At 39.1% G+C, this 12,696-nt stretch overlaps 1 protein-coding gene across 5 annotated transcripts in view; it reads right to left on the bottom strand.

Moving 5' to 3' along the window:
• Positions 1-5,323: 5,323 nt before the first annotated feature.
• Positions 5,324-12,696, bottom strand: part of LOC135488106 (disks large homolog 5-like) — a 67,196-nt gene continuing 59,823 nt past the window's right edge. For all 5 annotated transcript variants that reach the window (XM_064772549.1, XM_064772556.1, XM_064772567.1 and 2 more), the window contains 2 exons: positions 12,417-12,526; positions 5,324-10,898 (listed from right to left, as the gene is read on the bottom strand). In XM_064772549.1, coding sequence (XP_064628619.1) covers positions 10,795-10,898; positions 12,417-12,526 — 214 coding nt within the window. In that variant the 3' untranslated portion in view covers positions 5,324-10,794. The remainder of the gene's footprint in view (positions 10,899-12,416; positions 12,527-12,696) is intronic.

Genomic DNA, 12,696 nt, shown 5'->3' with positions numbered 1-12,696 from the left:
AAAGCAGCCTCGTAATATGTTCCGTTAGGGAATCAGGAACCACGGTGGTGTCGAAGATAGGCCTAACATGCAAAGTTTATCAACACCAAGAAAAAAGAGGGAAGAGTCGATCGGAATGGCATGAATGGCGCTCCAGAGGATTAAAATATGACCGATGAAATATGCAGATAACTGGTAGTTCTTGCCTCCGATTTATGATTTATGTTGTTATTTGTATAATATAATTATCATTAAATATTATGCGCGTATTTACTGGCGGCTTTGTGATTTTTCCGCGGATTTCCGCGGAATCCGCGTTTTATAACAGCCGCCGTTCCATTGGAGCCGGGCTACTTGTTATATCCTAGGACAATTAAATGACGTAACGGATGAAATGTATTACAGAGAATCCAAGAAGACTGCTGTTGGTCTATAAAGGGTTAAAATTCGAACACTCCCAATTGCCTCACTCAAAGAGCAAACAGAATTGTGTGAAATCTACCCTACACACAAAATTTATTATTAAGTGATGCATGAACACTGTATATCTGACTTGTTTAAAGGTACTTCCTGAAATTTCGAAATTTTAACGCGGTTATCAAATTGTGTATTATTATTCTATCCGTTGTCACCTCTGGAAGAAAGTTTCTAATTTTTGATGACAGATATCGGTTCATGCGGTATATGGCATGGCAGGTAAGACCCATGGCCATACCGCTAGACATCGATGTAAACTTATACAATTGCCACAATCTACCGATCCATAATACACGCAACGCTATTGTGAGTTTGCATGTTACATGTATTTGTCTTGTTGCTGATGATAAAATTGTCACGCACCATTACGCTTTTATAATGCCGCGATAAATATCAGCGTAAAATTTCAACTAGTGCATGTAATCATTGGTACGATATACATGTAGTAATTCTGTCAATCAAATTTGCTTCAAATGAATGGCTTTGCCCTGTGAGGCATGGTTTCAGAGAAGAACGAATGTTATGTTTGTCATTAATAATTCAAATTTGTTATCAATCTGAAATCAAGATTCGTCAATATGACTTAACACACAATGTATACGATAATCCACTGTCACATCCAGTATGACATTAGGTAGGTTTCGCAACCCCTGCTCATCCGAAGTACGAAGTACGAAAGTTTGTGGTGTCGGCATCAAGTCCTACGTGTATTAGGGAGGTTTCGCAAAACCCTCGAAATGTCCAGGTGAACGCTTATCCCATTGTTCGACGTGTCTGTCAATACAATCAGTTTAATCTTTATTTGATAGACTCTGGTTTATCTAAGCAGCGTCATCGAGAAATAAAGCCATGGATGAAGCGGGATTATTGATAAATCGGTTTGTACCTCACGTTTAGCGGCTGTTATAAAACGCGGAAATCCGCGGAATCCGCGCGTTCCTGGTTCCGCTGGCCACCGTCAGATGTAGTGGTAGTCAGATGTAATGATAACTGTGTTTCGATCTATCGCTAGGCCGAGAGCTCCAACATACAATAATCAATGCCAGCCAACTGTAATTATATCATGTGCTAATATGCTTTTTACTACATTGTTCTACAGAGATAGCTAGTGTAAATGTATGGTATACATGAAGTTTAAAGTAAAAACTTTTCCTCGTTTTTTATGAATATTAGCCATTGGCGCCCTTCTGGAACATTCTTAGACTCTCGATGGTAGGTCTAGCTACTCGGACCGAAGATCACCCAGCGTAGTGTGTGATTCAGTTTACGTTTAATCCGACATAAAATGATAACCAGGCTTATTTAAATGTCCTTGTCAATTAACCATTCGCATGGTGGTATTTTATTTAATGAATATACCAACATGCGGTGGGGACTATAGGCAGCAGCAGTGGGGGCTAATTTAGCCATCTTTAGCCATCTTCAGGCGACGATTCATCCTTGGTAAAAAAAATTCAAAAACCGTAGTACAATGTATATGTGATTAATAGAATAACAGTCCTGTCTGTATTTCAGTCCACAGTGTCTGTTTATAGTACTTACCTTCCCTCAAAAAAATGTAATGAAATACAGTTATTACGGAACGATTTAGTTCTCTAAATTCGCGCTGCGTGCAGTGACCGTGCAGAGAGCGTGTGAACGACTACCACTACATCTGACGGTAGCCAGCGGAACCAGGTACGCGCGGATTCCGCGGATTTCCGTAGCCTGGTACCACTGGCCACCGTCAGACGACGCTGTATTGACGGGACGGTCCAGGCTAGGATTTCCGCGGAATCCGCGTTTTATAACAGCCGCACGTTTAGTTCTAGACATGGTGCAGCACATTCTGGTTAAATATCAGTTAGATATCATATATCATATATCAATCCTAGTTTTACAAGCTATCATAAGCCGTCAGGCATTGCTCCAATAAGGTCGTAGTTACTATTAAAGTGATGTATTTGCTGTTGGCTGTGGTGTTGAACTGATGATAGCCAGATACATTGTAGGAAAAATGATTATTTGCCTGCACAAAAGTTCAGCTTCGTGTCTTCAAAACAGGCCATTAGAAATAGGAATGAGCGGAATAAGCGGAATAAGCGCAATGAGCTGATTCTGGGCTTCAGTCATCTGGAAAAGCCAGTATTTGCCTCGATGGTCGTCGCCATGCCTGAACTCTGGAGACGAAAGGAGGTACGGTAATACAGCGCTGCGCACACTAAACTGTCCTTACAGACCAGTTTTCATGCCCTCATTGCGAGTCATGGCTTAACGACAGTAAAAAGCGATTTTTAAATAATCTTTGTGGCGTATAGAACAAATTAAAATTTAATGAATTCATTAAGTTCCATTTTGTATGAAATTATATCATATTTTGTTGAGAATCCGCTCATTCCGCTCATTCCGCTAATTCTACATGGCCTTCAAAACATGCGTTTGTCGGACAATGCGGCCCGCATAGTTTAATTTTGGGTGTGATGGTGGCCGCTTATTCTATTTCGCAATGTGCATGTTCCATGACATTCCAGAAACATGTTACGGTTGCCTATTTCATCATTTTCATAAATAAACGACCTATTCTAGGATAGGCTCTCTTTGTTGACTAATTACTACCACATGCCATCCTCCCAAACGCAAAGGAGGCCTTTGGGCCATGTAGAATTAGCGGAATGAGCGGAATAAGCGGAATGAGCCGAATCTGGGCTTCAATCGCCTGGAAAAGCCAGTACAAGTATTTGTCGCGATGATCGTCGCCATGCCTGAACTCTGAAGACGAAAGGAGGCACGGACTGAACTAAACTGTCCCTACAGACCAGTTTTCATGCCCTCATTGCGAGTCATGGCTTAACGACTGTAAAAAAGCGATTTTCAAATAATATTTGTGGCGTATCGAACAAATTAAAACATAATGAATTCATTAAGTTCCATTTTGTATGAAATTATATCATATTTTGTACAGAATCCGCTCATTCCGCTAATTCTACATGGCCGGCCTTTGTATCATTCGTAAAATACGCTCAAAATACATACCCAGCTGAAATTGGCATGATTCGGATGATATCTCGTGGACGGCTAGGTCCAAGTTCCACAAGGCTTTATATACAAGTAGCTATGTGGTGTATTTATCGAGGTATCTAATAAATGATCCAATGGCACATGCGTACAATCAAAAACGGATTAGTTAAAAAAAACCTCTCAACTTAAAAAAACAGAAATATAGCCTTTCTTTTGGCGGCTGTAGATCAGGCACCAGTCTACTGATTCAGACGATTCAGACGATTCTTGTACCACTGAGCTGCATTTGCTCTCTACTACCCAATGGCATTTACTTCTTTTTCTTCAGTTAAGAAATTCATCACCATGTTGCATTGTATGTACAGCTGTTTTTACAATCATGAGGTTTTGAAAGGAACCAGTTTTGGACCCACTTTGCACTGAAGGCCAATGTACAGACAAGGGCATTGGCCTACAAATTTATATGTTGAAGCATATGACAAATCTGTGGCGTTTCCAAGAATTATATTAGATAATCATGAAGTATGGCGACTTTACAACAGCCAGCATGACCACGAACAGCGATGTAAGAGCTTGGTGAAATGACATGTTAATCATATTACATGAGTTGTCCATTCGATGGTTTGCAAAGCATTATGCCACTTGTATAACTAATTAGGCCTACTAGTATTTTTTAAATCTCACAGCAAGTTCGTGGGAGGAGTTATGTGTGTTGGTTTAGTGGTACATGTATATATATTTGGGGTTTTATCATTTAATTGCAAAAGGCCTCATGTTCACTACAAAGGTGGAGGATGTTGTTCATCACATTATAATTTCGCTTAGTAACCATGTCATGATTGTAGAGACCATAGGTGTTGCATGTGGGCGCCTAACATAGGCCTAACAGTAGAAGAGACCATAATGTGTGCACTTTTTGATATAAATTGACCTTCACAAATTAAAAGGCATACTTGCAAAGAATTGTATATATGCAAATCAATCTATACACACTCTATTGGAATATTTTTGCACTTTGTACTCCTCATCACCATCACACTCACTCATGACAGGCAGTTTTGGCAAAAAAACAGATGTGCATATAATGTCTTCTGGTGATAGAATTTCTTAATTAATGTTTAAATTGCCCTGTTCGGCTGTAGAGGGAGAGCATTAGTGTCATTTTGAGACCCTAACCATTACAATCCTCCAAAAACTGCGACCGCTAGATAGGGGTTGAAAACTGGCAAAATTGAGGGAATCCTAGTTGGAGTTTTTTTAACTAATCCGTTTTTGGGGATGGGCAAGTGTGTTGATGCACATCATGTTGTTTTTCGGTATTTTGGCATCCAGTCCAACTGGTCCAGCCTCTTCCATGAATCAGTTTGTCTCGTCTTGAATTCTTTTAGGCATGTATTATTTGCATACCATTTACCACAAAACTTATTTTGCATAATTTTGTGGACAAGCAAAATGGTAATGCCTGCAAAAATCAGTGAGGTTACAGTACTTCCTTGGCAAGAAAGAAGTGGGGCATCTGAAACTTGGGCTGTACTTGCTTTCCAACGTTTCATTCACATGGCCCCCAAGGGAATACTAACAGCCCAAACTGCATGGACAGCAATTACAATTACACCCGTAAGATGGGGTGACATTGGCCCAAAGTCGGGCAAAATTATTCCATATGTTTTCCACCCAACAGCTTGAGCCAAACAAGCCTCTATTTCAACTTAATCACCGTACAAAATATGTCAAAAGATAATTGTGGGCTTAAATTTATCATAGTCTTGCCCAAATAAGATTTTGGGAGGTGGGGCAATTTTCACCCCTCAGGGCCAATTTTACCCCACTTTATGGTAACTGGAAGAAGTGAATGAAGCAAGACAAATGGTTCAATTAAAGTTGCCACTTTTATTGGCTAGACCTGACCAAATCACACACACATATTGGCAAAATATGCACATAGAAATGTCACAAGACATAGAGAATTATATACACAGTAACCCATACCTTGTGAAGGGCGACATCTTAAAGAAACATACACTACCTTCCTCAACAAATCAAAGAACCCTTCAACCTCTCTCAGATCTGGAGGTTTCAGGACTGGTTATAGTTTGATAAATCAACAACAGTTGAGGTTCTCACACGACTTTACACCTTTGATCCAGTCTACCCTTGATAAATCAACAACAGTTGAGGTTCTCATGCGACTTTACACTATTGATCCAGTCTACCCTTGATAAATCAACAACAGTTTAGGTTCTCACGCGACTTTACACTGTTGATCCAGTCTACCCTTGACAAATCAACAACAGTTGAGGTACTCGCGCGATTTGACACCTTTAATCCAGTCTACCCTTGATAAATCAACAACAGTTGACGTTCTCACGCGACTTTACACCTTTAATCCAGTCTACCCTGTATAAACCTTTCAATACAACTCTGCTGAGCTGCTCAACCCTTTACACAGGAAGAATTCTCAGAAGTGCCAGCCTGGCATACTCTTGAGACACTCCTCCTTTAAAGGCCTACACCATTCGCTGAAAATTGGAAATTTGTAACTGAACATGAACATTTCAAATGCACTGAATAAAGATTTCAACAATGCCGTTGTCTGGACAGATATACAATTACTATGAATGCCGAGTTTCAACAAATTTGTATGCATAATACCAAATATCCACCTGATAATATATGTTACTGTTCTACGGCATTGTGTATAACTGCATTTCTATTTTCCCTTGGTCAAAGCAGCATTTTGTTGGTGATAAAACTTGAAAAGCATGCCTGGCTTAATCGATTATTCCTGCTATAATTGTTATTGTATTAATTTGACATTCCACAGTCGGGTAGGTCTACACTTATGAAGAGAGTGCGGTTTCATCATGAAATGCTCATGGGACATTCTGCTCACGTGCATAAGTCAACGGTGAAAGGAAGAATTCAAGTACTAAAGTCTAGTACATTCATCAGAAAACCTCATCTTCGATTCTGGCATCAACAATAGGATTCTGCAGGAATCTTCCTATTGATCAATTTCATGACGAAATGGTGGATGGTTGTACAGACATTTGCAGTCACTGGTGGAAATTGACAAGGTGTCCTATTGTAACACAATGGTTTTCAGTTTTTGTGTTTTTGAGGTTGTGGTTTTACATGGTTTTTAGTTTTTAGCACTTTAGACGTTACATTCAACTAAATTCTAATATTGGTCAAATTTCCAAGCAAATTTATACCAAATACAACACGGGAAAATGTTTTGTAACAATAGCATAATGGTAAAATTCTGTTCAAATCTTGGTAAAAGTCAAGTAGATAAAAATTGATTGATAAATCTATGTCAAAATGATGCAGAGGAGAGACTTAGTAGAGACTTAGTGCTCTGCTGCAATGTTACATCATGGCTGACATTACGTCGTGCATTTGATCTATAACCCAGCAATAGCTACATCACGTAAACCCAGAATACCCAAATTCTATCTCCTAGATACAAAGCACGTTCTTTCCATGTTTACTGTATAAAATGTACGGTACATGTACGTGTATTCATATCATTCCCGTCTGCTTAGAATCATTGTGCGCACTCTGAAACTATCAAACTGCCAAATACAACTGATCAAACTTTTCTTGGGCTTTAAAATATCTGTTATAACTGAAGAATTCCTGTCATAGGTGGCCATTTATCTTTAATAAGAATGATGAAATTTTGATAAGACATATTCCAACCACGGTACTTCAACATTATATTTGTCAACCGGTTCTTCAAATTTTCGGCGTCGGTAGAAATGAGAGATACCATTACATTTACCTGTACAATATGTAGACTGTAAACCTCAAAATATTTCATCTCACTTTTTCCCATTCACACAAGCGTTCTTTCATGGACTTGACATTTACCCAACGACTTGGACTTTCTTAGACGAGTCACAGGCATTTTGACTAATCGTGTTGAATGGCATTGATATCCCATATCAGGCAAGTGGGTAACCACGGTTGGTAAAAGTATTGGTTTACATTTGTATTACAATAGAAACTAGGCCCCTCCATACAGTGTTAGAGGGGTACAATCGGATAAAAATAGTAAATGTGGGTCTTACACCCCTCAAAATGAACTAATCTTTTGTATGTTCCTTTTGTGTTATCATCTCCTCTCCAGTTAAGCACATATTTTTCTAAGGCAAACTGATACTTTTAGCCACCGTGGTAACTGGCCAACACTCCAAAAATACACAACAGTTATCACGAAATTTTCCCGATGCAAATACATGTGTTTACTTCGAGTCATCTACAGAAGTGCTTAACTTTTTGATGAGAATGTACAACAGATGAAAAACATTCGAGTTTGTCACAATATATACGAGTGTAAAAGTTACACATGAAACTTTGCCAACACAAAACTCACCAATACCAACTATTTACCATTAATTTCAACATAAATTACTGTATCTATGGTACAAACTAAGTCTTAAACAAACCCCTTTTGCCAAACCAACAGTGTCATCACGAACAAAACTATCAAGGGTAGTTTTCTTTCCTCCTAACGTGACCATAACCACCTTTTGTTACTACAGTGGAACCTCCCTCAGCGGACACCTCTCTATTAAGGACAACCTCTCTATTGAGGACACTAGTTTTGGTCCCAAATTGGTTGTTTTCATTCAATTTTACCTCTCTACACAGGACACCTCCCCACTAAAGACAGCTTTTGTCAGTCCCGAGGGTGTCCTTATTAGAGAGGATCTATTGCATTTTTTTCTTCAAAGATATCAAAGTAAAACTACATGTACCAGTCCTGTACTGTCAAAATTTCGAATTTTTGGACAATTCAGTTGAATTTTGAAACAAACTTGTAAAATTCCGACCAGCCGTAACTTCAACAATATATCATCCAAGACGTATCAATAAATTGTAGGTTTTAGTTTCGTTCTTGAGTTTGCCAGAGCGTTTGTGTTCAGAACACACTGGGCCTGCATTCAAGTTGCAAAATCCTGTCCTTGCCCAAGTGCTTTTTTTGAATGCACTAATTACAGAGAGGAAGGAAAAACGGAAAATGGTGAACAAAATTATGAATTATTCAAATTTAACCTCTAGAGATTCAAATCAGATTAAAATTACATTGTAAATTCAATGATGAGTCTACTTTTGCATGGTAGATTTTATGGACAAGGTTGTTCATAACTAAACGGTATAACTAACCAATTTGCGACACTGAAAAATGATCTCACTTAGTATTACATGTATGTATTTGTGATCCATCGAAAGATTACTTTCAATTTTTTAAATCAAATCTGATTTAATACAAGCACCAGGAAAAAACTCAGTTTCTATTTTGCCTCTAACTGGGTCTATAAATCTTACATTTTCAACAGTATGGTATGGTCTTAATAATCAGCAAAAGCTAATACATATAACATGTGAACCTTAACAGTTTTGACTCAAAATGAGTCTATCACGTTTTACAGCATGTCTTTTCGACGGACATGCTGTAAATGACATTTGTATTTGGGCATGACGGTGGAGTTCCATGGAACTTCCATATCAACAAAACATTTCTTCAATTTGGATTACTTGGTACAACAAAACATCAGCAAAACTCTGTTTCAACTATTTGTGATCCATTCGCCACATTCGTTACCCATCACAGCAAAACCTGGCACATGTTGCTCCGCGCTTGGCAGGTTGAGACGAGCTAGTTGTTCATTTCACTGTTGTCTACCTTTTGTTAAATCAGAGCACATCAATTTCTTCCATTTTCTCCTGGTGTCATTTAGGCTCATCTTCTGTGCAACATGCGTCTCGTTTTGCTGTGACAGGACGCAGTTGAGTTAGTCACACAACGCTTATGACAAAGATTGATTTTTGCAAGTGTTTGTGAAGTGGCTTTGGACATGGCTTAGGAATTTCAGGTAAGCCTACGGGTACATTCCGTTTAAGCGCAATATTTATTGCAGTCCGATAATTCTTGACTGATCCCGTTTATCACGGTCCTTCTGGAAACTATTTTATTTTGAAAAAAAACCATATCTCATGCCTTGGTTGTCCCTTTGATAACACTGATCTTGGACATGACACCTGTCCTTCAATTAAGTAATACTTCACAAACAAATGATAACATTATACAATTAGAAATTGTCAACTCAGCAATAACTTTCATGGTGGTCTCATACTCAGAAGAAAATAATCCCAATGGCCCGTAAGAATTTCAAACACCAGACGTAAACCCTTTTTACATGGACTGTGGCATGAAAGCTCTATAGACATCACACTCATGCCATAAAAAGCAGTGTATATTTATCCCAAAATGTGCAGATCCACTAAAAGTGAAGTGATCCACTACCAATGTATTGATCCATTACAGTTACCAGTGTTCTGACCCACAACAAGTGTATGGATTCTGGACACTGTACAGTTCCACTACCAGTTGACCAGCCCACAGCCAGTGCATGGATCCAGATGCACAGCCAGTAATATTATAAAGCAGGTGGTAATTCAGACTTTCTGTGAATTTAGTTCTGGTATGAAACATTCGTTTTAAGCTGGTGTACATGTACATAAAGCATATTCTCAAACCGTAATCAACGATGTAACTGCAGCGAAAATGAAGAGGGTGCTGACCAACAACCAGGTTAATACCAGACTCGGACTCAAACTCAGAGTGGGATATCAGTTATATCTTCAGGATGTTATGTAGTGCTACGTCCAGAGGGCATGACATCAACATCCACTGCTTGTCTCAAGATGTGAATAGCGTAAAGTAAATCAATCATATCAAGTATTTTCCGATAGAATTTCGATTTGAAAAGTTTTAGAATCTGTTAATTCCCTCCTACTCTCCATAAAAGGTATCGAAACATTGAAATTAACGAAGTGATACTGATATCACTAGTCTGAGAAGTTGGACATATTTGCAGAAATAAATATTGCAACCCAGACAATAAAGGCAGGTTTCATTTTTTTCCTACTTTTTACTGAAAAGCTTTACACATGCCCGCATATATTTTGCGAAACTACGAGAGCATAATGTATGGACATTGTTACATTTTGAGTTAAAGTCGAAGCAAAAGTTTTCCGGATCACAGTAGCCTCAAACTTAATGACATTGTTGTAACCTGGTTGTGTATCAGCGCCGCATCACAGATAAGTATTGGCGAAAGCTCCTTGCCATCCTTTAATCCGTCCTGGAGCAAGAAAATCAAGGGTCCACATATTGCACTCATAACATCGTCAGACATTCAACAAGCAAGCCATAAGCTGACACAATGACAACATCTCATTATTCCGATTGACTCCTACAAGCTAGACTAGTCCTATTTCTCAGCCTCATATGGCTGCTGAGCAAGAGACAGTTGCAGCAGGCACTTTTTACACTGATCCAGCGCTGACCCATATCGTCTTCTTCTGTTCAGTATCAATGGCCGATTTAATCTGCATACACATCAGGGCGAGGTTACCGCCGACAATCACAGCTGGAAGGAAAACAACAGCGTGATCACAGAAGCCATGGGATGTCAACGTTAAGTTATAAATAGTAAACATCTTTACCACACAACATTTAAGTACAGTGGAACCTCCCGTTGCAGACACCTCTCTATTAAGGACAACCTCTCTATTAAAGACACTAGTTTTGGTCCTAAATTTGTTGTTTCCATTCAATTTGACCTCTCTAATCAGGACACCTCTCTATTAAGGACAGCACTTGTCAGTCCTGAGGGTGTCCTTAATAGAGAGGTTCTACTTTACTAGGTACATGTGCTGCTATAGAGCAAAGAAATTCTCGGCCTCAAGATTGATTGGCAGAAATTCTATAGGAAAATAAAATATTCAAGATTTCTAGTTTGGCAAATTACTTTTTTTCGGATGTTTTGATAAAAAATAATTTGACACAGCAAAATATGTGTGTTGAACGGAATGTTCTCTATTTGAGACCAGCACATGTTTTCATTTCTAAGTTCTCAACTTGGGTATTTTCGTAAAACACTAAACACTTTTTAGTCGGTTTCGCCTGGCAATGTCCATACAGACGTTTCATAACTTAGATCAGAATCGAATTCTTTTTCAAACCCAACAAGCAACAAAAAAACTGAATGTTGTCAATAGCCTTATAGATAGATGTACAGGAGTAACTTAATGGCCCTGAAGAAGTATAATGCGTTTCTTTTATAAAAATTGTACTCCATGTTTTACTACGATAACTGTATATACATGTCTTTGTAGCTGTTCCTCATGGAGGTTTTATCAATAAATTATTATTATTAGACAGCTATAGCAGGCATGAGAGTGAGCTGAGAGGTCACAACCTGAAAATTTTTCTGATGGGGAGGGTTCAAGGGGGTGCCTTACTCGCTGAAGAAGTTCAAATTTCAAATGCATTGGGAGTAATTTCTGGCAAATTACAGAGTTATTCTGCTCTGTTTATTGTGTGGGGGTCCGCCCCAGAAAGATTTCATGCGTGGTTTCTTTTTAAAATTCACCATTATGAGGCGAGGCTATCCCACAGTGCCTTGCGCTGTGAGGGGATTCCCCAAGTTTCGTCAGTTCGTTGGCTGTTTGTACGGTGAAGATGAGGTCAGCGCTATTTTTAGACAGCACACGGCATCGATCAATATTTTAGTCTCTTGCACATGCGTTCCATTGGCGGTACAGCACTGTCTAGGCCGAGTCACACGGTTGATTCAGAGACTGACGGCTACAGCACGATATACATTTTGCGGCCTGCCTTTGGGAATGCCAAGGCGCGTGGTGATTCGATGGGTTTAGCTCTGGCTTTGGCGGGAATAATGCGGACAATTTTGATGCCGGGCGGAAAGTTTTGTGGCTGGCTCTTCAGTTCAGATCAACACCTCTACCCCCCCCCCCCCCCCCCCTAATTTTTATTGCAGATCTGCGCGAATCTCGGGACCCAACTTTTTGGATACTTCATAACCGGATTTCCAGAAATTACCGGAAAACTCTCATGCCTGTATAGTTTTTACTGAATTACATACCAGAGAATAAATGTCTGTAGTCTTGTTCTATTCGCTGGAATTGGTCAAAGTATTCCTTGGCCACTTTGTTGGAGAGTTTCTCTGGTAAGAAACGGGTATCTTTCACTTCGCTAAAATGAAATTAAAAATCAAGTTTTAAAAACGCAAATGTTCATTACAAGCACAAGTAAAGTATGAAAATGGAGTGAACACACTAAATGTTTGGGATATCCTTCGCTCTGTATTTATAGAAATTTGAAAGGATTGACAGTATTGACTGGTCGCATTCAAAATGAGTGCA

This window comes from Lineus longissimus, chromosome 1 (assembly GCF_910592395.1).
Source record: "Lineus longissimus chromosome 1, tnLinLong1.2, whole genome shotgun sequence".
Classification (NCBI taxonomy): domain Eukaryota; kingdom Metazoa; phylum Nemertea; class Pilidiophora; order Heteronemertea; family Lineidae; genus Lineus; species Lineus longissimus.
This window is presented reverse-complemented; position numbering and strand designations above follow the sequence as displayed.